The sequence below is a fragment of the Scleropages formosus genome, chromosome 24 (genome assembly GCF_900964775.1).
Source record: "Scleropages formosus chromosome 24, fSclFor1.1, whole genome shotgun sequence".
Lineage (NCBI taxonomy): Eukaryota > Metazoa > Chordata > Actinopteri > Osteoglossiformes > Osteoglossidae > Scleropages > Scleropages formosus.
The window spans coordinates 19892019-19919603 of record NC_041829.1 but is presented as its reverse complement, the minus strand read 5'-3'; the positions used below and the strand labels follow the sequence as shown (position 1 = coordinate 19919603).

General features: G+C 50.0%; 1 protein-coding gene across 9 annotated transcripts in view; it reads right to left on the bottom strand.

Annotated features, from left to right (window-relative positions):
• The window catches only part of zmiz1a (zinc finger, MIZ-type containing 1a), a 123703-nt gene that overhangs the window by 14948 nt on the left and 81170 nt on the right, over positions 1-27585 (bottom strand). For 5 of the 9 annotated variants that reach the window (XM_029248836.1, XM_029248835.1, XM_029248841.1 and 2 more), the window contains 3 exons: positions 25044-25157; positions 18104-18209; positions 3390-3425 (listed from right to left, as the gene is read on the bottom strand). In XM_029248836.1, the coding sequence (XP_029104669.1) occupies positions 3390-3425; positions 18104-18209; positions 25044-25157 (256 nt within the window). Of the gene's footprint in view, positions 1-3389; positions 3426-6397; positions 6507-7159; positions 7322-18103; positions 18210-25043; positions 25158-27585 lie in introns of those variants that run through there. The other 4 variants (XM_029248839.1, XM_029248840.1, XM_029248842.1 and 1 more) reach the window with 3 other exon arrangements.

Below are 27585 nucleotides of genomic sequence, written 5' to 3'. Positions count from 1 at the left end.
GACGTGTTGCTAAACTCGGGGGGTGTGTATGTACACCGACTGTCTATTACGTTTTTGTTCTGACGTCAGACTCCAAATCACAGGTTATTACTATTAAAATAATTTAACAACTCATATTTAGCTAATGCCTCTGTCTATTGGCTGACGCACTACACTAAGCTCCTGGCAGCTGTCTACCAGTCAGCAGAGCAGAGGTTACGAACACACACGCGCACACGCACACACGCACACAACGGGCAATTCAGAGTCACCAGTTCACCTGAAACACATGTTTTGGGACTGGGGGAGGAAACCAGAGCACCTGGAGGACACCCACAGGGAAACAAGAAGAACACGCGAACTGCACACAGACCGAGACGGATCCGAAGCCATAAATTATGTTTGCATATTTCAGTACTGATCTATCTGTTTTCTTTGGGGAAAACTCGGTTCGGCAGACCACGCTTCCGCAAGTCCACGCCGGCTCTGAGCGATGCCTGGGCACCGATTGCTTTACAGCCGCCGGGGTCCACGTGAGGTTGGTTAAAAGGCTGAGGTGCAGCGACAGAGAGGCACGGGCTCTGAGGGCAGCACAAACAAAGCTGTGTCTCGCTCTTCCTCCCGCCCACCTGCCCTCCTTCCCTCCCTCCCTCCCGAAAAGCCATGATGGCGCTGGAACCATGTCAAAGAGCCCTTAAACCCAGCGCCGCATGGAGACGCAGACTTCCTGGCTCGGCTTTATGGGCCATTTCTGTACTGGCCCGGCGGAGGCAGAGCCCTGTGTGCCGGCCGCGGCGCCGCGCCGCGCCATTTCCCATCCTGCAACGTCGCGCGGCTGCCGGCGAGGTATCGCTGCAGCAACAAGCATATGTGGCCACGCCACTGTGAAGGGGCGCGAACACATGAAGGACGGCGGCGGCGGCGGCGGCGGACAGAGGCTTCCTGGTGCGGAAGAAACGGCTCTTTATAATTTTATTAAAAGGACCCGGAGGAAGCTAAACTTCTCCATTCAACTGTGGACTGAAGACAGGAAGCGGCATCGCCATGAAGAAGTATCCTTACACTTCCACTGGCAAATGATTTATCGCTGTTAAGATGAAACCGACGCAGTGAGGAACACAGTGTGGAAGGAAAATAACTTTAAACTCTTACGAAGTTGCAGCAGCACGAGAGCTGCACACTAACATACAAAAAAGAATTCCTGTTCAACTCAGTCCCCAACGCAAAAAAAGAGGAGAAGAAGGCAAAGACGAAGATAAAGAATAAGAAGATGATGAAGAATAAGAAGGAGAAGAAGAAGAAGAAGACAAAAAAAGAAGACAAGAAGACGAGAAAAGATGAATGTGAAGAAGAAGATGAGGGCTCGCTTAAAGAACTGGCTAATTATTCCATTTGTTGTGCTGAACTGTGCTAATTAGCGCGGCAAAAAGAACACAAGTGCGACGACATCGCGATTTTAGGAAGAGAAATGTGAAAATCTCCTCCCTTTCCATCACACCGTACTCAATCGCTGCTGGACTCTTCAGAAAACGAAGCCGTTGCCACTGCGAAGAACAATTTTTATGACACTCAAACTGTTTTAAGCACTGGGGGTGGAACACAAAGGAGCAGATGGAGCTGGGAAGCGGTGCGCGCCGTTCCCGCCATGAGAGAGTTATCTGCACTACATAACGCTTCCAACTGTCTCTTTCCGGAAGTCACCGCCATCCCAACGGCCGATCAAAAGAAGTAGGGCAGTGCATTGAGCGCTAATCTCCCCTGGCATGTAAACAGTGCCGTTCCCACTTAAAAAATATGGCAGCCCACATGCTATTCCCAGGGAGCATGCATATATTAAAGCCACCGCACTCTCTGCGCCCCCCCACCCCCTCGTGCGAATTAATTCCTCACACATCAATCCAAAAATCCCCCGAACCTAAATTTAATCTTCAATCTGTTAATGCACGTATTTTCTTGTAAGACTAAGCTGATTTAGCGTAAAACTCCACGCACACAAGCAAAAAAAAACTTACATATTTACATTTTAATTCTTTAACAACCTCAACAAGTGGCGGAAAGCATGCGGCGCGTGTCAAAGCGACTCCGATAAGATGCTTCGTATCCCGAGGAGAGCCGCGCGTTGACAGCCGTGTAAAAAAGGTACCAGCGACACGGCATTCTTCCGCGACTCCCGGAAACGCCTTACAAACAATTAGCTCGTCTCATCTCGACAACAGCCGCCGCTTCTTGCGGTTACCGACGCCAAAGGAGGAAAAGGAGGTAAACAACTATGGCGTTTGAATCATTCACCAGAGTAACTGGCAAAACGAATGAAGAGAAAGAAAACAACGGGACCGTTACGCGAGCTGGAAAAGGAAGCCCGGCGACTCGTCGACTCGGGTACATCGGGTAAATTGGGTAAATTGTTCTCGGCAGAGGGTCGGCGCCCGGAGGCCCGAGCGGAACCGAACCGAACCGAACGACCTGCGGTCGCTTCGGAACATCTCGAACGTCTCCGATGACAAACAGGGCACTTCCGAGCGTGCCGCCCCATCGCCGCGTAGATTATCGGAATCGGCAGCATGAAAGATGCGGCTTAAAGTCGCCAGATTGTTTCCCCGAGCAACAGGCCGCTATTAAGGAAGGGCGCGGCGTAAGCTCTTCTCTGCCGCGATACGGGCTAATTAAGGACGGAGCCGACACAGTCGGGCAGAGCAGAAGGACGGCGCGAGAGGCTCAGACGGCCCAGCGCCGAGGCGGCCGAGGAGCAGCGACTCGAGCGCGTCCGGGTCAAAAAGCTAATCCGTTGAGTCCGCCTTCATCTTAAGCGCACTTCAGAATCTGCGAAGTACAATTACGTCCCCTCGATTCGGGGGCAGCAACACGAAACCTCGCGCCGTATTTAGCCGATAAGCATTTTCCTATGGACGAACGCGGGGCCAATAAGAGCAGGCGATCGCCTCCGCCGTCCGCGAGCAACGAGTTCGTGCAGAGCATTGTTTGGTGGCATTCATTCAGGAAAAAATAGAAACATGTATGTGTATATAGATCAGAGCAGAGACAGCTTGCAAAACTCAACTACCAAGGAACAATAAATAAAAGAAAATAATATGAAATTATAATACAACAGAGCTGTGATAGAAATGGCTTGGTAGGAAATGTAAGAAATAATTACATGGCTAAACAATCACGTTTCTGCAAAACTGTAACAGACAACCATTTAGCAGCTGATGGAATACATTTGCACCCCCCCCCCAATGGCCAGCAAAAAGCAAATCTGATGCAAAAAAAAGTCAAAGTGGCTCCGCTCCTGTGACGTTAACATGATGGATAAAAGCAATGAAGACGCGGGTGAGGATGGGTGCGGAAAAAAGGTACTTTGCTGATGCGTTTCACAAGCGGAACATTAATACTGTAACATTTAAGAGTACCTGAGTCACTCTGACATCTCCTGCAGCTGATGGTTTCTGTAGGGTTCAAATTCAACATTTTACTGGGAGTGACAGACAACGTGGAGCACAGCATCCTGGACTTTAGCTTCCACACTGAGGAATCAATAGAAGAAGCTACAGGCACTAGGGGGAGGGGGAGGGGGGCGGGGGCGGGGGCAGGGGGAGGGGGGGCAAATTCAACAGGCCAGAATGGACATTTGAAGCCCTCTCAGAGAGCCTGTGCGCTAGCGCAGACAGAGCAAAAGGCAGAGCAATCCTCTGAAATACTCCAGTTCACTTGCACATTTGTCAGATTTCCAGATAAATCTATAAGTTCGGGAGAGAGATGAAGAACTGCTGTGTCTCCTGTCAGTTGGCTGTGATATGCGATTTGGGCTCGACGCTTCTCGTCTCCTGAACCGCGGCGCCGCACGAGGGACGATCCGAGCGTCAGATACATCCATATCGATATTGTCGGGCAATTACTGGAGAGCACCCCTGGAGGAAATGAGTAATCGGTAATTATTTAACAAATTATCGCCGTAAATTTACAATCTGCAGCAACGCTACGAGATAAGACCGCGCCGCAGATCGGACGGGTGGGTTGGAGGAAGGGTTCATCGGCAGAAACCTTCACCAGAACAGAACATTCACTGTAGAGCGTGTGCATCTGAAAAAAATGCAAAGGAATAAGACACACACACACGGGTTGCTTCCTTGGGCACAAAATGAACTCTAATGAACCGAGGAGTACGATTTCTCAAATGACGTCACCCGAACGCACACAGGTGGGGCTGCAACTGGCCAATTTGCATGTGTGTGTGTGCGCGCGCTACCCTGTAATCTCCACGCTTCGTGTGCCACTGAACAAGAAGGGACAGGAAGACAAACGAAACATGCACAAGCAGGGACCGACGGTGCTGCCTACGCGACAGTACACAAAGCTGCATTGTTTGTACCACAAAAGCACAACTTGCATCGAGTTCTGGGCCATTTACACACACACACACACACACACACACACACACACACACACACACACACACACACACAAGAGTTTTTCCCCTTCTTACAGGAAAGCACTTTTCCAGGGACCTGATGCTGCCGTTCTTGAGCACGTGCAGAACCTCTCATGACCCACATGGTACTGGTGCGCAATATGAGCGGTTGAGCGATGGCGGTTCCCACTCATACGAATATTCGATCACTTCAACGCTGACCCGTGAGGAGGCCCTACGTGTATCTTCGTAATGCTACAAAATGACCAGTGGGACAATGCCCAGCCCACGAGGACCCTCTCCCTGGTTCATTCTGAGCTCCTCCCTGGTGCGCCCAACCCTCCCTAGCGGAGACTCCGGAAGGCCTGAGCCGAAACCGGGAAGCGCTTTAGCACGAGAAAGAAAGAGGACGTCCTGAGAAGGGAAGGGACCAAACGAAAAGCTTCAGCAGAAGCACCGCTGCTGGGTTTCCAACCCCTCGTTGTTTCCTGGAGAGACCTTGAAAGGTACGGCGTCGCTGCGAGACGCTTTCATGTCTCCTTCCTCCTGTAGGATGAAACGGCAAAGGGGGGGAGGTACTCGGGACCGCCGCTGCGATGATCCACGCGAAAAAGTCCTGTGCCGCAGATTCGCGCTCATTAATGCGCCCAAAGTGCACGGGGGCGTGGGCCGCCGTTCCTCGGCTGGTAGCGCAACGCCGTTAGCCGTGTGGCTTTGAAGGCTGTCCATCGAGAGCCTGAAAAACGAGTTCCTGAGCGTAGCGTCCCCGCGTCACCGCGATTGACGAATGGTGCCCGATGGCACTGCCGCGCTAAAGCTGCCGGTTGGAATCGTCGATACCTTGCAACACAGCGATGAACGGGAAGCCGGGACGAGAAGGAACTCGGCACGCGGAAAGCGAGCGGAACCTCCACTGGCGGCGCGAGAGCAACCTGGGGGTCAAATCCCAGGATGGACTCTGCGCTGCCCGGATGTCAAGTTGGACAATAAGTCTCTCCGGCTGCTTTTCTTGCTCCTTTGATTTACGGTTTCTCAGAAGTACGGAGAGAAAAGTGCAAAAACACTGCAGTGATGTATCGGTGTGGGACTGAACACTTTAAGTGGGTCAGAGGTTTTGTGAAGTTCGCCTGCTTGGCAAGGCTGCACACGGGGATCTCGAGGATTGTGGGACGTGGAGACGAGCGTCAACAGCAATTCTGCTGACAATTATCAATCAGCAAAAGTACAAGTAACACCTGGAGCCCCAACACGTGTCTTTTTTGGGTTCCTCATGGGTTGCCCTCAAACATCTGAAGCTTCTTGTCAGCTCTGGTTGAGGAGAAACATTCCACCTGTCAGCAGCATGTCTAAAATGATGAGGTCACAGAGCACATTTGGGACGTGCCAACATCTAACTTTGCGAGTTCTCCAAAGGTGTGATTCAGTCAATGTCCAAAGAGCAACGGCGAAACGGAACTGAGGTCTTCTGGAAGTTCTCACGGAACGTTTGCCCGTGCGCCTGCCTTCGCCGCGTCCCCAGCCGGCGTCGGAGCAGGGGGAACCACGCGGACGTGCGGCGTCAAGAAGGTCGACTCGTCTCCACGAGACCCCCGGGCCCGTTTTTGACCCCTGGTGCCCGAACGCCAAGTGGGTCGAACGTCATCTGCTCCAGCTCCACGCGGCGCAGGCCCGCGTGGTCCCGGCCAAACTTCCCAACTCCAACTTGAGCAGCGGCGCCCTCGGTGGGATCCCCCGCCCCTCCGCCCGACCCGCTGCCCCCGGAGGGCACCGTAATGGAGGGCTCCACACTGAGCAGTCCCCTCCCACCGGCTCACCACCCCCCTCTCCGCAGAGCACGCATTTCCCTTCGTACCCCAACTCTCGAGCGCCGACTCCCCCTTCGGGAGGCTTCACACACTCTTGTGCAGAGACCACCCCCTTCCCACTCTCTCTCTCTCTCTCTCACACACACACACACACACACACACAGAGAGAGAGAGACACACACACGCACTCCTCCAACAGACTTACCCACAACCAGCCAAGCAATGCCTCTGCCTGTCTTATTTTTCGCTCTTCATCGCACAGAAAAGGACTCATGTGTCTGGAAGGACTTGTGAGGCGGAATGTGCTCGAGCAGAACAAAGGCGTGCGGGACGGCCTTAATCTGAGCCCGGTGGAAGGCACTAGCTGTTTGCAAGCTTTCCCTTCCCCTCCCTCCCTCTCTCCCTCCCTCCCTCCCTGCTTCTTCTCCTTCTTGCCTGTTGTGTGTGTGTGTGTGTCCCTCTCCCTGTCTCAGGGCACCCTCGCTGTGTTCTCCCCTCTCTCCCCTCTCTGCCCGTCCAGCCACTGCACAATGCCCATCAATTATTCATGGCCAGACTCCCGGTTCCACAGGCAGAAGCAATCACAGATGGAGTCACTGCTAATGGGCTCCTGTTGTACTTGCCATCGGCTTCTTTGCGCTCGGGTTACGAATGCTCCGGAGACGGACGGGCGGGAGGAGCGAGGTGAAGCCTTTCTTTAAGAATGAATAAATAAATAAATAAATAAATAAAGAAAGAAAGAAACAGATAGATAACTTGACACGGATGAGATGGACAGCAGAGAAAGGCACCGCGTTTGGATCGCTGAGAGCCGGTGCCGGCCACAAATGGCTCCGCAGCGGAACAGGAAGCCGAGCTTCTGCTGTGTTTAAGGGTTAAAGAGGGAGAGAGAGAGAGAGAGAGAGAGAGAGAGAGAGAGAGGGAGAGAGAGAGAGAGGGAGAGAGAGCCAAATGCTTATCTCCTCACCTCGGATGTACGCAGCTGCTATTGATGTATCTTCTTTTTCTGTCTAGTGATCCATGGCTCTTTCTCCCAACACACACATCACACACAAGCAGCCACAGCCACTTTGCCAGGAGGGAGAAAAAATGCAGGCAGCTCACATTTCAAACTTGCAAGGGGGTGGTGCCTAATGTGCTAGACAGACTGTATCTTGGCTCCGGTCCAGAGTCAGTGGGGGGGTGGGGGTGGGGGTGGGGGCGGCAGGGAGGAAGGAGCCTCGATCAATTAATTTAAAGCAACCTTTGTCGCGGGAGGATGCTACAAGTCGCTCCGCACCCTGCGGATGGAAACTGTCCCCCGATTCACGCGTCCCCACAAGTGCCCCCCCCCTCCCCCACCCCCACCCCCACCTCCCCATTCACTGGATCCATCAAACTAGCCGTGCTAATTAATGGCCCGAGAGCAGTGAGCTCACAGGCTGGGCTGGTGGCTGCCTGGTGCGTAGGGCTGGAGCCCGGGTTGCCTGGGGTGCGGGGGTGGAGGTTGTGCGTCTCTGAGTTTGAGGGGTGGGGGTAGGGGGGGATTAAAGTACACTGCCCGTCAAGGAGTTTACACTGATATGCACAATCACACAGAGATGGAGCCAAAAAACCGAAACGAACGTCACCATCGGCTGTCGCTCTCACCACGGAATCCCTGAATGGAGGAAATGCACACTTTCAGTTAATGTTTGTCGAACTGCTGCCTCCCCAGTGGTGTGTGAGCTGGGGCGAAAAAAGTGTCAGCTTGTGTGTTTAAATTTTTTCAGACCTTGTACTTGTCCCTTTAACACTGACTACAGAGTCTGGGCAGCAGGTGGGACAGTAGTTAGATCTACCTCCGGGCAATCAGTAGGTCCTGAGTTCACATCCCACTTCTACTCTAGCACCTACTGTACTTAGCCTGAATTGATGCAGTTAGACTACCCCGCTGTACAAATAGGTAAATCATGGTAAAGTTGATTACCTAAAATTGTAAGCAGCCTTGAACTAAGGCATGAAGTGAAGATTCAAAGTAATATATTACGTACCCTGGTAAAAGGAGTAAACAGCTTCAATAGATACAGAATGCATTTTACAAGAATAAGGCGAATGTGGCTTCAGTGTACAGTAAAGGGTATTCCAAATATCAATACTGTAAAAGTCCAACATGGTCATCATGGCCACGTAATCAACGGGACGCCGCAGGTTCCTCGTGGCTGGACACGGGGGGAGCAGTGGAAGTCACACTGTGCGTTACGTGACTCGCAAGGCTGCTTTCTCACCGTCGTCTCCGCGGCCAGATCCGCACCGCCTTTCCTACGTTCCTCGAGAACATAAAACGAGGAACGTACATAAAAGCACGTTGTAATTCACCTGTACATGTGCTCCACCGACCAGGGACTGCAGGACCCCCCCCACTAACATAGAGGAAATCCGCAATCCCACAGAAATTATACGTGAGAATTAAACGTGACGCGCAAGAATGACGTTTTACATCTCTTTAGCTACGAAGGGCGTCTCGCCTTTTTTTACGAGATCAGAGCAGAAACACAGATTATCTTTCCCAACACATGACCCTACCTGTTTTTGGCCTGTCAGCGAAACACGTTTATTTTACTTTGTTCCGGCAGTTGCAGCAAGTGCCTTCAATGAGCAACAGCAGCAAAAATTTCACTGGGCAACGTCTCCGTGAAAACGGCACATACAAAATAAGGGAATGGTAACGTAACACATATGCTGTACGTGTGAACATACAGCCTCGAGAAAAAAAAAAATAAAGCACTAACACCATATCATTAAAATCAGTCTGAATTATATAGGCTTGAAATAAAACATTTGTTCATAAAACAAATGTCCTGCCCTTAAATTAACAGTTTTGATCTTATTGAGTTGTAGTCCTGCTGTATTGCAGGTTATTTCCTCAATAACAGGGAATATAAGGATCTCCCAGAAAACAAGTGTTTGCGAAGAGAAAAAAAAAAAAAAAAAAAAGAACTACGTGAGCTGGGAAAAAACAAACGAAAACAGTTCCCGTGCTTCACGACCCCTCGGGTGGCTCTCGGATGTCACCCGTCACAGACGACACGGGACATCACTACACCTTTCTTTTACACTAGGTGAGAAGGCCTTAATGGCGAAAACACGAGGACCTTTCTGCTGGGAGCACCTCGTTCCATACATACAGCGGAAGTGTGAGTGAACATGGACCACCGGGGTAACACGTGTACGGGAGGAACTGCATGGGAGAGTAAAAGTAAAGTAACCCACGAGAGTCCAGCGAAACACACGGCCACTCGACTCCCGATGAAACTTGTTAATCTGAGATATTATAGCTCGATATATTCCATATGATAATAAATAACAGAGTAGATACAGAGGAGCTTTTCACCGCTCCTGTGAGTTGGACACTCATATAACGAGGAATGTACACGTTCAAATAATTACTTTGCAGTAAGGTACTCTTTGGACAGATGTGGGTCCCCAGTGCGTCTACAAGCTGCCAAAATCACTGATTTGATGGAGTGATGAATTATGAGTCTGACCAAACCAGACGTAGAGTAAAAGAGAACCTGCTCCAATGTGCCGCGAGGCGGTGACCTGAGAGTTACCTTAACCGCATCCAGCAGCATTAGGGAAGGAGGGAGGTTCACAGTGAAGTTGCTGCTGGCTGAGCGTGTCCTCGCGAAAGGGCGTCGTGGCCGAGCTCTTAAAAGCCGACCGCTTCTCGGTCGCTCTCGAGCATCACCCAAAAAGGTTCTTCCCGCCACTCGAACGTGGGCTTGGCCACCAACAACGCTTTAAGGAATACGTGTTATTTTCTATTTAGGAAAAGCCACAGCAAAACTATACGTTTGCGTGCGCAAAGCGAGTCTGGGAGCGCCGCCTGCGATGAGACAGAGACGTGCGGAGGAGAGAGAGAGAGAGAGAGAGAGAGAGAGAGAGAGAGAGAGAGAGAAAGAATTACAGAGCTTAAATGCTGCGTGTACCAAACCGCCGCGCCAACAACAATCGCACTCAGCGCTGCGCTTCCACGACACCTCGTCCCTTTTTCGTCGTTCCTCTCCGAGAGCCCAAGTCCGGCTGTGGATTCGGAGTCAAATTCCCATGTCCGTGGCCTTAAGGGCGCTCTCTTTTCAATATTTCATTTGCTTTATGAGCATCTGGCGCCGTGAAAAAATGTTTTCAGAAAATTCATTTTTCATTTATGGCAGCGAAACTGGAACAACCACTGCTTAGTGAGAGAAAAAGTGAAATATTAATAAGGAGAGAAAAACTATTAGGCTCCGAGTAACAACATACTGTAAATTGGACAGAAAGGACACAAGGCCTAGCTGATAATACGCTGACAAAGAAAGGATATCTTCATCAGCGAGTCTTTTATTCAATTTCACTGTTGTTATTCATGGCACTACCACTTACTGTAATGCTCAGTTCTTCCTGCATTAAAGTCAAAATATTGTTCATGCATCGCAAAACATGCTCAACTGGGATTGGCTTCTGCCTTCCATGCAGTTATGTAAGATTTAATATTTTAACCTTGACTTGCAATTATATGGAGTTGCAAATAAAACTTTGAGGAAAAAGCTACAATTGCCTCCAGCGCTTCCTCTCGGATCACACCTGCTGATGGTCACGGGGATCCAAACTGCTGTAATTTAAATATTTCCACAAAAGGGAAATTTCGTCGCAATTTAAAAAAAGAAAAAAAAAAATGCAAATCAGACAAACAAGAAGAAAAGGCCCACGATACATTAGTGGGGTCATGGCGGAATTCGTAATATCCGCACAACACGGTACCACCGCTGTACCTCTGTTACATCGGACCCTGAAGGGAAGCAGTATGATGACGATTCAAGGGCACCGCTTCCAGTGCTAACAGTGTATAAAAAAAAAATAAAATAAAATAAAATAAAATTACATGGCAGGCCAATCTTAGCCTCGCAGGGTAAAAACCTCAGCGCTCACTCCCGTTGGTGTGCTCCACTGTGCTCCACTGGGCTCCACTGTGCCTGAAGCGTGTTTCCCAAACAAAAGTCCACAAGCAGCTTCAACAGAGGCTTCTTCTGCTCTCAACACTGAAGATCTGTCACCTAAAGCACTTGACTCTACTCAAAAATACATATTATATAACACACAATGTATTCTCCTAAGGATTTCAATGCACATCTATGACTTCATGCCGATACTCAACTAGATGCCATCACTTTATGTATATCAATGTGTTTATGCTGACAAGAATCCTAACATACATAAAGATGATGTTCATTGAAGCCCACAAACTATTTACTATAAACGGCCAACGCTGTGGAACTATTTGTGAATTAATATTCTTTTTCAGAGCTAAGCGCCAAACTGCATAAGAGCCGTTATGCACAAAAGGAAAGAAGAGTTTGCTCTGAAGTTTGAGGACCACCCCCCCCCCCCACCCAGTTTAAATGAATGCTTTCTTTTACAGGTCCGAGCTGCGGAATTCCTTCTGCTTGTTGAAGCACAAGCGATGTGGAATGTGCCATTCTGCCCGAGCGGGGAGGACAAACGATCGTACGCTTTGTTTAGGAACGACATCCACGCCGCGGGCGCCTCCAATCGAAGGCCGAGGCAGGACGACGCAGGACGACGCAGCCGCCTCTCGCTGTCGTTCCTACGCGAACCGCTTGTGGGTGGAGAGAGCGAAGAATTTCTCGAACGCTGCGCGAGTCCCCGGCCGTAGCGACAACATGGCACAAGGCACCGAATGCCGATCTCTACACAGACGGTCCCCGGTAATCACAGATTAATAGAGCAGCCTAATCCCATTCACAGGGAGGGAGGTCACAACTGGCCAACAGCACCTCCGCTCCACCCCGATCCCCACACCCACCCCCAGAGCTCCAAACATCACTCACTTCTCCACCACAAGGAAAAGAAGGAAATGTCCTCTTAATTGCTCTCTATTAACGTGCTCTTAATCGAATCTAAATCCGTTCAACTGTAAATAAGAAACACAAGCAAAGCGCGATGTTTGCGTGAAAAAAAGGAAACAAAAAAGTTAGCTTTACGGATAAAATTAAACCTTAGATGTTACATTTAAAGGCCGCAATACTAAATGAGAGCGTTACAAAAACGGCACTCTGGAGTTCAAGAAAATGGATGAGAACCTACAATCATACCCTTTTTGAACCCGGTTAAAAATTCCCAGTCCTGTGGTAGTAAGCCGATCACAGGAACAACGACCCAGCTGTATAAAATAAAACAAATCAGTGCAAGCCTTTAGCTTAATAATTATATATATATTTTTAGGTAAATCTCAACATGTGGGGCAGAGTTCTGTACGTTGTAAACATTCACTGCTATCTGCTGGGACACGCCATGCTTTCATATGGAAATACAGTAGTGATTTTTTTCAGTAAAAATCGCATTAAAAGACTCCAAGGAGACGTCCACTTTCCTCCCATTAACATCAGCAACATAATACAGGGGAGTAGCTATTAGGATGCTATTTCACAATACCTGCGCAAAGCCTTGGGGGGGGATTCGAATTCTACGAATATGACAATAGGCACAAATGATACTGTAATCATAACATTTGGGCACGGGGTTTATTTAACAGCCCGAAGCTGATCTGAATTGGCTCGGCGAAATTTGCGCGGATGCGGCTGCCGGGGGTCGTGCATTCCTTTCATTGGCGCACATTCTCGCCGGAAAATTCTCACCGGCACAAGTCGAGAACGGATGCCTCATTGTTGCGGGCTCATTGTTGCGTGAGCTGAATAATATCAGTTCGCCCTGTCGAAACGCGGCCGAGCGAATTCACACAAAGTCCCTGTTCGACAGCAGCATCTTACCTGTACGAGACGGGCCTGTGAACACTTAGAGAAATACACCTTAAAACGGCTTGCTTTAATCCGAATAGCTAAAATGAGCGTCGTTTTCAAACACGTACTACGGACGTAGGGGGACACAGGGGCTATATTAGCAAGTAGCTAACTGTAACACAGATCCCAACGACACTACCGTGACAGTTTCACGCTCTATCTGACATCGATTCGACTCGAAACGTTCGCGAGCCGAACGCCAGTGCTGACGTCATCCGTGTTCGTAAACGTGACGCGAACGCGTTCTGCACCGACGGAACTTAACTGAACGCGTCTACGTTTGCAGCAGGACAAGATTTTTGAAGCGCAACGCTACATAAATTAGCACAAGCTAACGGCGCTCTGACCCCCTCACGCAGCTAGCACACAATACATAAAAGGTGTGCAGTCATTATCGGTGCACTTTACAGCTTCCTGCGCTCATCGCTGGGAGGCCTAAGGGGGAAGGGATGGCTTTCCGCAATCGGACCAAGAGAAGGAGCTCCACGCAAGGCATTTCGAACCCCTGTCCCGTCGTCGGACAAGGTGTTGCGCCCCACCATTCGCTCCCTGCCTCTCGATGACCGCCAGTTTACTCGCCAAACAAGGAATTATTGAGTCGCGTAGATGCCGAGTCGAGCACTCGACTCTCCAGCCAACGCCGACGGCTAAATCCTGAAAGGCGGGAGGCACGATCTGTCCCGGTTTGTCGTTGTCTAGTCACATCGAAATGCTGAACAGCTTCATGTGATATTTCAGCCAAATTTATTACTTGTTTGCAGATCAACTTTAAAAATGCACAAAAACCATGCAGAAGGTGCATCTCTGAGGTAAGCTGCAAAGCACTTGCACAATGTGGCCTTCCGGTTAGAAGCAAAGGGATCCGATGCTCAGTCAAGGCTTCCTATCAACTGGGAGTCCCGAAATATGTTGGCTAAATGAGTTTCACACTTAACCTCGAGCTCGGTGCATTTGCCCATTACTGCAGCGCTCTGTTTTGTCAGCAAAGGAACCGAGAGTTTGGACAGTCTGTTGACATGGAAACCGTACATGCGTTTCCATTAAGCGTCTGGGAGGACTCGTAAAAGACAGAATTATGATTTGAAGCAGCATATCTACTAGGAGGCGCAGGTGGCCACAGAACAATGTTATGTGCATTCACATGTGATAATATGCTGGCAGGCCTTACAGCTTCTCCTGCTCCACACCGTTCCTGTCAACGGTGACAAGACTCGTGGTGAGACAATAAAACGTCCAACTTTGGACGCACACTGCGAAGCGTGCCGAATGGACAAAAGGAAAACCGAAAAAACTACCTCAAAGGGCAAAAGTGTAACGTACTTTTGTAGAGAGAAATGACTAAATTACCCATAATCCTCAATTAGGCTAAGGATTTGAAAACAAGTTCTTAACTCCTGCCGTGACCTGAAAAGTTATTGCCGTCTTTGTGCTGGAAACGGTCCAGGAAACGAGGCAGACAAGATAAACACATTATTGTCGAAATAATATTAGGCAAAGAACACAATATTCAATTAAAATCTTCTACTTTCTCCTTCTCTTTCTGCCCAACTAATCTTGTAACAAACGCATTCCAGCGTCGATTCGCTGCGCCCGCGCGGGGCTGAACCCTTTCCAGCCAGCCTCGGCGTATCGCAGACACCGAGTCTCTGTCTCTGGTATCGGATGTCCGACCTCTCGCCGCCGCCCTGGCTGCCGCGTGATTCGCTCGCCCACGGTCTCTGGGCAACGGCGGGGCGGACCGGCGGCGCGTCTCTGCCCTCGGGCCCTTGCTGAGTGCCTTTTAAGAGCCACCTTCCTGTCCGGGTTCCCAGGGACACCATATCGTGCCGCTCTGCGGCCGTCTCCCTGTCTGGGGCCCCGACGCCCTTGTGACAGAAGCCTCAGGAACAGAACGTTCTGGACAGCGGAACGGGTGAAGGGCCCCTTTTGTTTCGCAACCGTCCCGTCCTCGGTCATATACAGTGGACCGTGCAGCGCAGCTCTGGTCTGCTGTCTGAAAGAGATTTCATTCTGCTTCTAAATTACCGCGGTGGGAAGCTGCGAAGCTGGTAATAGTAACAGTGACACGGCAAACACAAAAACAAACACATCCATTCATCTATTATCAGTAATTGCATGTCCGCTGCGGAGCGACGGCGCTCCATGGTCTATCCCGGAAGCGCAAGGCGTGAGGAGGGGGGACACTCTGGATGCGATGCCACTCCCACGCTCATGCAGCCTTTCAAAGAAAAGAAAAAACAATGACTATATAGTTTTTACCATTTCGATTGAAAATTGCTTTGAAAATGCAACTCATTGAGGAAAAATGTGACAAATCAACTTGCTTAAGAAAGCAAAGTCCAAAACGGAGCTCTCCACACTAAAGTTGTAGAAATCAGCACGAGAACCCAGAGAACACACACACATGCACTTAAGAGAAGTAAGTAATGAAGGTGTGATTTAACACCAGGTTTTCAGCAAAAACTGGAAATATTACAGTATATTACAGCAAACCAAACAAGCGACAGCAGCATGAGCAGCAACAAGAGCCATCCAGCAGAGGTTCGCCTTTTTAGAAGAACAGATGAAAGCACTAATCACAGATACACTGCATATACAGTGTGTGTGTGCGCACACACACACATATATATATATACATACACATCATGATCATATGACAGCGCTTTCAACCATTCATTCATCTTTTTTCCTCAACAGCTACTTTTTTTATGCCTTTACCAACCGGAATTCTACTGCTGGAAGTCGACATGTCTCCGTGTGACTTGCTGACATATCTATTTCTGAATACATCGATCTGCATTTTGCTTGACAAATGTACAAGAACAGGACACTTCAGGAGATTTTTTTGGTTTTTTTACCTTGAATTTTACCAGGTTACTGATAAATTAACTTGTCTTTTTTGGCAGGTACTGAATTGGGATAGCTCATAAATGCACACAGAATTTTCATTAATAACGGCACAATTCACATTTGGACACAGGTACATCATACATCAGATCAGACACAAATTAAGAAAGACATGTCGAAAGTGTGAAAATATGACATTACCACGATCTCCATGCAGCTTCCTTTTTTAAAAAAAACATCTTTTTCATTTATCATAATATCAGATGGAAAAGGCCTTACTGCTTTTGATTACTCCCACAAGTGAAAAGGCACAGTGCATTCTGGGTATAATGACACAAAACGTGTTTCCAGTAGCTTTTCCCAAGGGGGGTGTTTCTTCCACAACACTGCAGGCAGAGCATTTGGGTGGGATTTGCTGCACCACATGCATAATAATAGCGTGTAAAAAAACTGAGCAAGGACCTCCTCACTTTCCCAGCTTATTCTCTCTCACCAGCTCCCGTTTCCAGGCGCGTCGCAGGGAAGAGCAGCACGGATGTTTTAACGCTTTTGGGAACCGGAAGGTCTCGCAACCCACGCAACCCACACTTGTGTACGGGCGAAAGCCCTCCGCTGCAGACACCTAACTTTTCACCGTCCAGTCGCCCAGAAGCTGAAATTCATCCTGACCCCTAGGTGAGCCTTCAAAAGTGATCTCAGCATCAATACCGGCACATTTCTCTGGGATGACGTTTGACTCCACGTAATCTTACCTTATGCCTTTACCTTAGTTACTCAGCTGATGCCTCCGTCCACAAACATACGCTTTCAAACAACGCTCTCCTTTATAATTAGATATAATACACGTACATTATAATTATGTGCGTACAGAATGGGCTCCTGTCGAGGTCCCTCTCAAAGGTACAGCAGCAGAGCCCCACTTACACTTACTAATTATCTGACACATCTCTTCAAAGCAACTTACACCGTAAAGCTACTTACAGTTACTCACCCACTTATACAGCTGGGAAATTTTACTGGAGTCATTTAGGGTAAGTACCTTGCTCAAGGGTACTACAGCCGGCACCTGTGACCTTTGGGTGCAAAGGCTGAAGCTGTAACCCCTACACTACCAGCGGCCCATAGCCCTGGGGTGTGAACTGAGCCCTAAAGCTCTTGTCTACCTACCAGCTGCCCTGCATCCCTCCTGTCTCCGCCGAGCGAACTGGACGCGGGAACACGGTGTCATGGCAAAATCACTCTGGCAACAGCGTGACTCTTGGGTTGCTTGGAAATAAATGTAAATGGCGATGCTTATCGGTCGCCCGTCCTATTTTGGTCCCATTTCGGTCCATCAGCCAACGGCGGCGTAATGATAACTCGAAAAAGTAGTTAGACAGCGAGCTGATAAAGAGTGCGCCCATGAAGCTCAGGCACACTTGGGCACCGCTTAAAAATTACACACCACCCCAGGAAAGGACGACTTTGCACCAACTTGCATCATCACTCCCAGAATCCTCAGTGTCGGGCACTTTGATGGACATTTCAAAAGTGCTGCTTTTTAAAACCTATTTAAGGTTAACGTTCGAAACAAGGACAAATACTTTTTAATGGCACACCCCTGGTGCTGTACAGGTTTAGAAATGGCAGAAATTAAATGATAAAAGAAAACTGTAGCCCTTCCTTAAATACTGGACTTGTCGGCTAAGGGGTTATAAATGGAGATAAAAGCAGAACTCGACAATGAAGCATAAAACCCAAAGTGACTGTCACCTCCTGGCTAAAAAAAAAAAGGGTTTTAAACATTTTAAATTGGTTCTGAGTTTAAACATATTTCGGAATGGGTCCAGCAGTGTAAATTTTGACTCGGGAGCTCACACGAGATGACAAAAAGATGAGAGCGACGTCCACACCCGCACCGCTCTGAGTAGTACCCTAGTAAAATGAGCGCAGCTGAAGCAGAGCAACCAAACAGCCAACGAGAGCAACAAGTGCAAAACACTAGGTTTAATTTAGATATTTGTTTTGCAACACCACCTAAAAGCTTGAAATCTTCCGACAAAACACTGCTTTAAAAAATTAAAACCCAGTGCGAAAGAAAGTCACAAGCACAGGTGTGTTACAAAGGGAGGTGGGGAACCGGGCACTCTCTCGTAGGTAACTGCTCACACACCAGGTCGCCAAGACGGCCACTCAAGGCGTCTAAGGGAAGCGACGGGAAGAGTCTTACCGCGGTCGGGGGGCGGGGGGTCCGAGGCAGGACTCACCTGCAGACTTTGGGGTGAACTTGTCCCTGTTGTGCGAGCAGACGGCCAGGAGCCGGTACCCGAGCTCCAGGTCGAAGCCCTGCTGCGCTGCGACGCGGCTGACCACCTGTACGGGAAACACACAGGCGACACGCAGTCAGCGCCACGGGCACAGCGAGCGCGGGGGGCCGGCGGAACGCTTACAGAGAGCCCGGAGCCCGGAGCCCTCCTACACGCTTGTAGCCGTGTTCCCGACTCCACTGCTCCACAGTCCCGAACATCCGCCTCTGCTGTCCATCTCAAATCTCCTTCTGTACCTTTGACCTCTACTGCAGGTGCAGTTACTATTATTTTTAGTTTTTATGCATTGAAAAGATGCTTTTCTCCAGTCATCCAAATCATTGCTGCTTACGATGATTTACCGAAAACTACCCAGGTTCGAATCCCATCTCCTTCATCAAGATCCTCACCCTGAATTGATACAGTAGAAAGTGCCCAGCTCTACAGACGGGTAAAATCGTGGTAAGGTTCCAAGTCGCTGTGGAGAAGAGTTTCAGCTAAATGAACAAAGAAACACAGCGTACGGATTCAGGGTAAGTATCCTGCTCAAGAGTACAGCAGGGGGAGGCCGATTTAGAGCCATGTCCTTGGGGTGGAAGGCAGCAGCTCTAAGCAGCACGCTACCTGCTGGTCAGGCGTGTCTCCTATCCTAACCACTCCTGCCAAGTTCCCCCAGAAAGCGGAGAAGCAGGCGACGCGGCACTAACTTCCTGAACCCTTCCGGAATCCTCCGCACACAACCGACATTTACTCCATTCAGGAGCGCAAGATTAAGCAACTGAAAATGTTATTAGAAAAGCATCACGCTGATACGTGACTGCGATTTGAAAGATTAAAACCCAACATTTCTGGGTCGACCCTTGTGTCCGCAGCCTTGTTTGCGCTCGGTGGAACCGAACTCGGGTTCGCGCTGTTCAGTCGCGTAACGCTGACGCGAGGCAGCGAACCGTGCCGCGAGGTCTCGGCGGGAGATGCTGGAAAAGGAGGCCGGGGCGCCCAAAGGAAGACGGGGGGAGGCCCCGGCGACTCCGTTAACGAACCCAACAAGCGGTTGGACATTTGCGAAAAATGAAAAGCGGTCATGTGACGCGGCACGGCACCGGTGTCCGCTGAGAGGGGACGTTAAGCGACGCCCCGCGTGGCACCGGAGCCTTATAAACAGCCATTAAAAGACAGATACCGGTATGACTTACTGCCCCCTTTCAACGCCTTTGACCTCGAGAGCACGGTTCGGCGGGCCGGGCCGCAGGGACCTTTCTTCTACTCCGTTTCTCGTACCAAAGCTAAGTTTAGAAAAAGCGGCGCGGTACTCGAACGGCCGAGCCCTCCGTTTACCATCGTGTCATTACGTTTGGAAAGTACAGCCTAGCCGTTTCCTGACACCGCCGGCGAGGACACCGAACGGCTCGGCCGTATTTTTGGAAATCGCGCATTAAGAGAAGATATACAGGCCTAATTAGCATTGTCGAGTCGCGGCGAGGAGCTGATTCCAGGCTGCGGGAAAGCAGAGCGCATCACTCGCGGTATCGCCCTAAACGCGTCCAGGAGCCGAGCGGAATTTTCTAGAACCGCAGCACAGTCATCGCTGCGCTTATTTCAAACTTATCGATCATCGATTTTCCCCCCGGAATCCTGTACTCGTGGCAACTGGAAGCGGAGCTAAAAGGAACATTTCCACACAGCGGAGGAACCAGGTGTTCCGCCAGAGCGGGATCTGCCCGAGCTCCACGGGAGAGCGAAGCGCATTCCAACTGGAAAGAAAATAAAACTCGACTTTCTTTCGTTTTCCGAGAAAGCACTAAGCAGAAGAGAGCAGCGTACAAACAAAGCGAGGGAACACGACGCGCAGCAAAGAGCACTAATTGTGCGCCCGTTTTGCTGGTTCAAGTGAGTTCACCAAGTTGCCAAGTTAGAAACGCCATCTGGTTACAAGAATTATAATTATGTGTGTGTGTGTGTGTATGTTGTTTTTTATTTTATTTTTTTTTTTGAATCAACTGGACAAACTGTCGGCATTGTTTGCTGCCTGCAGGGATCGAGGTGAAGGGAGCGGTCCTGTTGGCTGAGCAAACCCAAATGAGACACTCTCTCTCTGTGTGTGTGTGTGTGGAACCACCGCAGAACAAGTTTCCCGCGTTCACAACGCGTTGCGGAGGCCCTTGTTGGCCGCGATCAACGTGACGATGACTCGAGCTGTGGGATTTTCCCTGCTGGAAGCTAATCGAAGGGGCGAAACGCAAAAGGCCAAAAAGCAAACAACGGAACGGAAGAGCTGCTGCTACACTTTATTAAGGAAACGACCGGACCGGTTGAGCCGCACTGGTGGAAAGCGCAGAAATGCGACGACGCAAAGAGAGAGACGCCGCTCGGATCGTTCGTCGCGATCGAGAGGCGAAGCGCGTGAAACATTCGGTTTCCAACGTGAAAAACGACTGAGCTAACCGAGCGTTCTTGTCGGGTTCGCCCAGACACTTAGAGCTCCAGAAAATAACAAACGATGCCAGTCCGGGTTTGGTTTCCAACCCCTTCCGAGTCTTCATTGGATGCAACGCGCGTCTAACTTACAAGAAGGCTGGCTGATGCGCTGCAGTGCGCATGTGCAAAGTCACGCCTCCGGCGAGTCCCGAGGGGAGGAAAGACTCGTCGTACGCACATACGCACAGACGTAGAGAACGGTCTCGCAGTGTCACCACGTCCAAAATTAATCTTTTACACGACGTTTCTCCTCCCCGCAGTAACCGTACCCCGTGTTCTCCACCTCGAACGTCCCACAACTTTGCATTTCCTCAAAAACAACACGTCGGTTTACGAATCCCACATTCTTACTCCTCCTCGTACCAGATATCACACGTCATCTGTACACTACTGCAGGTCCGGAACACGGTAAAAAAAAACGGCTTTAAAACTCACGTATTGCTGTAAAATTCACGGGCTGCGCAGTTACGACAGGAGCGGAATGACAACTGACATGAACAAAAGTAATAAACCACATTTTTCAGTTCTTAGTTATGTTCATTTCTGCACTGATAATGATTCAAGTTCACCGATCACAAAAATGCCACTAGTTCTTCTAGAGCGGCAGTTTTAGCCACAGAACGTTGTCGTCGTTATTTTAATGAAGTTTTTCAAGAATTTAATTTGAGAATTTTCACTCATACAAGTAAGGGACACTGTATTGATAGACTTTAAATGCCATTTATTAAGAGAAAAATTACACAGATATTCTGCATGTGTCAGAACATTGTAAGACAGCACCGAAACACAGCATCCACTGGAAGATTCTAGAAGGCACCAGGAAGTTCTAGAAAGTACCAAAACATTCTGGAAAGCATGAGATCCTAAAAGGTACTGGAATATTCGGTGCCAGAATTCATAAAAATGTGCTCGTTTCAAGAATGTGGACTGACATATAGTACGAAGAAACGCCAAGAGTATTTTTAATCGAAACTGATTTAAAAAAAAAAAAAAAAAAAAATTCTACGTAATACGTTGCATTGAACTGTAAAATTGTTACATTGTGCTATTAATGGTGTCCTCACTACGCTCATCCATTGTTTCTTCCCTAAGAAAAATTACAAATTTAAAAAATAGATGTACAGATGTGTCAGGATGGACAACCATGCCTCAAGAGCGTTTCTCTTCCGCTGCCTTGTTGTAACCGATAAAAACGTTGACATTTACCCCGGAAGAGTAAGTTACACATTACAGCTGTGCTGATGAGCAGATTCCCCACTAGTGCTTTCCTTCAGCGATGTCTTCTTCGCCAACGTTTCCTGTCAAACGGGTCTTTTATCGAGAAGAAATCGCACCGGATCTTTTTCACACGCGACGTCTCGCTCGCTCGTTCGCGTGCGAACGGCACGCGGCGCAGGGCCGAGAGCCGAGAACCGGTCGAGAGCACAGCTCCCTTTCGGCGGGACCCAGGTGGCATCTGCCCAAAGCTCGCCGGCTTGGGGACGAGCCACTCGACGCGGGGTACAGGCCCACAGGCAGACGAACGAGACAAAACAACAGTTCTTGTCGTTTGTGAACTGCTGAGAAATGAACAAAGAAACGGGACGAAACGGTAAAAGCCCAAGCAGAAGCCAGCGGGGCCTCGTTCGCGACCCAATCGACGAATGAGCTGGCGAACGAACAACCCGGTAGAGCGGAACAGAGCTGCTCATTTGCTCCCAAAATAATCAGCAAACGACTCAGCAAACGAACAAACTGCTAAAACTGGACGCGTTAAATAAATCGAACGACTGTTCGCCTTCTTCCCGAATCAGTAAAGAAGTTGGAAAACGACAAGCAAAATAATGCAAACTACAAGAACTAGGAGGCTGGAAATCAGCAAAGGAATGATCTGAAAAAAGAAACAAAGTTCTGAATGAGCCGAAGGTAAGAAGTGGCTTTTTCTTACGGACAACCACGGGAACGTTAAAGATCACGATGAATTTCGATAACGTACAGCTGGGACATAATGGACACCAGGTGGCGTAGTGGTTAGAGCCGCCGCCTTTCGCCCCAAAGGTGGCAGTCCAAATCCCACCTCCAGCTGTAGTACCCTTGAGCGAGGTACTTACCCTGAATTGTTCCAGTAAAAATACCCAGCTGCGTAAATGCATAAATAATTGCAGGTAGACTAACACTCTAAGTCGCTCTGGGGGAAAGTGTGGGCTAAATGAATAAATGTACATGCAATGTTCCAGTTTTGCTGCGTGACAGTCGATCATCTTGATACGCTGACGCGGAGCTAAACGCTCGCTCGGCATCATTACCGCGTGTCCGAATGAGGGTCGCGGAGGTCCAGAGAGTATCCCAGAAACACAGAGCACAAGCCTGGACGGGAAGCCACTCCGCCCCAGGGCACACTAAATACACAGCAGTAGCACATAAGCCCTAGGAGTCATTTGAGGCGGTAAACAATATATAATATCAATGAAACTGGTGCTCAAAGCAGAACGGATGAAATGAAAGAATGAAGTGAACAGGCTGGAGAAGCTGTGAGCCAATGACAGCTGGGGTTACTGTCACTTCAAATAACAATTTTCCTGTATGTGACACTTTTCTCCAAAGCGACTTAGAATGATTTACCCCCTTCTGTGCTACGTACTGGGTAATTCTACTGCAGCGATTCAGGGCGAGTACATTCAAGGGTACTACAGCTGGAGGGGGGATTCGAACCTGCGACCTTTGAATCCGAAAGGCAGCAGCTCTAAGCACTAGAATACCAGCTGTCTTTTCTCATTTCACCGAATGGACTCGCAGGACTCCCGAGACCCAAACGAAAGGAGCTGAGCCGAGATCCCCCCCATCCCCACGCCTGTCTTCCGCATGTTATCGGACATCGCCGACCCCTTTCTCGGATCCTGACCTTCCGAGCACGACTGATTTTTTCCCCCCCGCATATTTTTATTTACTTTTCATCTTATTATAGACCAAAACGCAACTGCCACACAAACACGCGTCTCCATTTACAGATTACACGAGATGTGTGAAATCAACTCAAAATGCTCTTTGAAGAGGACAGCGACGCAGACGTAAATACGGCCGGAAAACAAAAACGCTCGACACCCACGGAAAACAATTTAACGTGAAAGACGGCCGAGTCTCGTGCTTAGACAGACGAAGGGACGAGAAAACGGTTTTCGTGCACGCACTTTGGATCAGGAACGCGCGCGGACCGGGTCGCCCCGGGGCGAGGCGAGCGCGACGCGTTCCGCCCCTGGCGCTCGGCTCCTTTTCCAGCATCGGCGTCACGCGGCGGGCCGCGAACTGCCGAAGGCCTCCGCTGGACCCGGCGCGGTCGTCTCATTTCGCGTGTAAACGACACATTAAACCGAGCTCTTTTTAGCCTGAAACATAAATCAAACTCAGTTACCCTGGGCGCAAAGGGACACCGAAACACCCCGTGTATGCATTCATCCAGCTACCACAGATGACGCGCAAGACACACACAGCACACACCTTCGCTCGTCATGCAGCGCCGGTCGAAAGTGTGCGAAGCCCTCGCGTGCCTTAGTTTCACCATGAAATGTTATTTATTGAGGATCGGTGTGTCTCATGTGACACAATAGGTGTGTTATGACCAATTCCATGTGTTTCTTTAGAGGGAATCGTGTGTGTGGTAGAAACACACAAGTAGTGCAGGTGTACGAATAAGCGAAGCCCAAGTTGAACTGGTCACACCGAGCAGGTGAGCAGGATCGGGGGTGTAAATCGGTCATTTCATCATTTTATATGTATATTTGAAGATTCAGGACTATTTAAATATTTTATACAGGAACACTGACCGTTCCTACAGGGTTCACATACTTTCCAGCTGCACTGTATAGGACAGTAACACGAGTTTACTCTTTACCCATAAACCCCAAACAGCCTGAATAAAGGCCACGCAGTAGGTTATAAATCTCAAATAAGATCTTTTACAAATGACATGTTTTAGGAAATATGGGACTAATTACACAGTTAAATGCTCCTACAAACTCCGCAGGGGGCGGCTGAACTGCCGAGTTAAACCGAGGAATTAAAAGCTCTAAAGACCATCGGCCGTTCGGAGGGACCCTCGTCTCCCCCGCGTTTAGCAGCCCTTCCACTTCCGCTTCTTCTACTAAATGGTTTTTACTACCTGTCGTCAGGTGCTGAAATTTAAAAAACAACGACGACAAAAAAGGATCAATTAATTCATCGTCCGACTGAAAAAGTTCTTTACTTTCTGGGTACGAACCCCCGTGTCTTCGCACCATTTCTTTCACACGAAACGAAGGAAACCCGAGCGGCAGAGCGCAGCCAGCGGCAAACTGGAGGAAGGCTCCGGGTTCCAAGTGACGTCAGATGGCGGTCGGGACTTTGCGGGTCGGCCAGGGCGCCCTTTCGCGCCGCTTCGGCGTGCCGCCGCTGGTGTCGGAGCGGGCCTTACCGTGAGACAGCCCATCAGACTCTGCTCGAAGGGTCGCTGGAAGGCCCGCGGGTCGCCACACCAGTCCAGCAGCTCCGTCGCCGCCGTCTGGAAATTCGCCGGGTTTTGCAAGTGCTGCCCAACGACAAAACAGAAACAGACCCGAAGCGTCAGTAACGGAGACACGTCGTCCATCCGCGTTTCGGACACGCGCGCCGTTCCTCGGCGCCCAAAGCGATCGGGTCTCGCGCTCAGGCTCGGCGCAGCCACGAAGCGGCACCGCGGCTGTAACGCAGGGCACCGGGGTGGTCCGCGTTCCGCCGTCCGCACGAGGTCGCGAAGGACGGCCCTCGACTCGCCGTGACCTCCGTGACCTTCAAGCGCCAAGGTCGTGCCATCCGGTACCCCCTTAATCCACCCCTTCGACAACCCGAGTTGAGCTTCGGCACCTGCGTGTCAGCATCTATATTTCGGCTCGAGGAAATGTGACCAAACTGCTGTGTTTTTAACTAATGAGCGTCTGTCTTGGCGCTTATCGTCTCGGCTCAAAGGCGATATTAGCGCACGCGGCGTCTTCACAATTATTCACTACAGCGAGGCAGCGGTATGGAAATGTTTCCCGGTACAAATGTGTCTTATGTAAAATAACGTGGTACAAGCCCCCGCTGACAGCGCCGCTACGGAGCTGTGTGAAGCCTGAGCTGGGAAATTGTGCTGCGCTGACATGTTCGTTCCTCTGATCTCGCGAACATTCCGGATTCCTTTCTGGGCTCGCGGGCGCCGCGCCGCGCCACACCGCGCTTCCCAGGCAGCCTGCAGGGGGCAGTGGAGGTCAGGCTTGCCGGAGAAGTGTTCGTATCAATTTACAAAGCCTTCGCTTGACAAGGGCCGGATGAAACCAGTCTTGTTTATTTCATGAGCTGTTCCCGCATCCTCCTGCGGGCGAATCTGTGCCGACGGAGGGAACGTTCCGGGCTGCGCGGATTCTGCCGATGCTGGAGGTCTCCGAGCGAAAGCGCCATCTTGCATTCGGAGGAGCTAAATTTAGACGCTACTGGGGGGCAGCGCACCCGAGCAAATGTGCAAGTGGAGGAGAAGCGGAGACGTGGGACGGGGAGTTAGAGGTGGGGTGGGGTGGGGTGGTGGGGTGGCGGGGGGTCCCCACCAGTGTATCCGCCAGCCAGGAACGCAGGGGCTCTTGGCAGCATCACACCACAGATGTTCCACCTTCCCCCGGCCAAAATCCACCAATCAAACCAGCGCAGCAGCCAGGAGGCGCGGCCCCCCAAACGTGTGTGTGTGTGTGTGTGTGTGTGTGTGTGTGTGTGTGTGTGTGTGTGTGTGTGTGTGCGCGCGCTCGTGTCATGCAGGGGCACTGAGTCAGAGGCCCCGAGGTGTTCAGACATGGTCCAGTGGAAAATGACTGTAAAACACAGGCCCTTCTGCACGCCATCGGACCTCAAAGAGACGACAACGTGAACCGAGCTCTGCAGCGGCCCTCTGGGGGGTACGTGGCCCCCTCCTGCCCCGCTGCCACTCCCTCATCTCATCTCATCTGGTCCGCACCGAGCCTCTTGACCCGTCTAATTCCACGGTTATTAATGCGACATGAGAAATCAGCGCGCTGGACTTGTCGCATGGACATCCTGCCTATGTAAGTGGACACGTCCCCCCTTGGACAACATGATAACACACTCCTTTGTATTCCCGTCACGGTAAAAAATACCACTCTTTCAAGATGCTAAATTTAAGCGTGAACATATTCCTAACGAAGCCCAGGAGTTTGAGTTCTTTGCAATATCTCCTTAATCGATGGAGGATTCTGTACTTGGGCCAGATGGGACATGAAGACGAAGGGTTAAAAAGAAAAAACACACACGCTCTCTCTCTTTCACACACACACACACAATAAGTGTGTAAAGCTAATCCAGTTAGCATCTGAACTCCTCGGTCAGCTGTGGTTGGCTTCACACTGAATTTAGTGAGACCCTTGACTCCTGCAGCAAGGGTAAAAACAGAGTAATGAGCTCACAAGAGTATCCAGACTGTAGACGATGGCTTATTCCACTCATCACCTTCCCCTTGGTTGGGCCTCTCTTCCTCTTCATCTGTAATAAAGCGCGGTTCATCCAGGTACAACCGGAGCTCCCAAAGTTGTGGGAAGTCAAACGTTTCACCGATGCATAACGACATTCCTGTCATGTCAAAACGAAACGTGAATCGCGGTAATGATCGGTCAGTCACATGGCCATGCGATGATGATGATGATGATGATGATGATGACGATGATGAACCCCACGTCTGCCTGATGCCTTTTCTCAGCTCAGTTCAAAGTTCATCGGCCCCCCCGGTGCGGTCAGACAGCACCCCGAACCGGAACGCCGTGAATCGTGCGCTGGGCTCAAGGGTCAAGAGCTCTTCACCAGCGTAAAAGCGTAAACGGAGCCTAGTACTGATCCCTCCGTACCTCGAAGGGAACGGCGTCCTTCTCCACAGACACACTGCTGCTCTAATTGGCAACGTATGAACGGTGTTTATGAAACTGGCTCCCGGTGCGCGATAG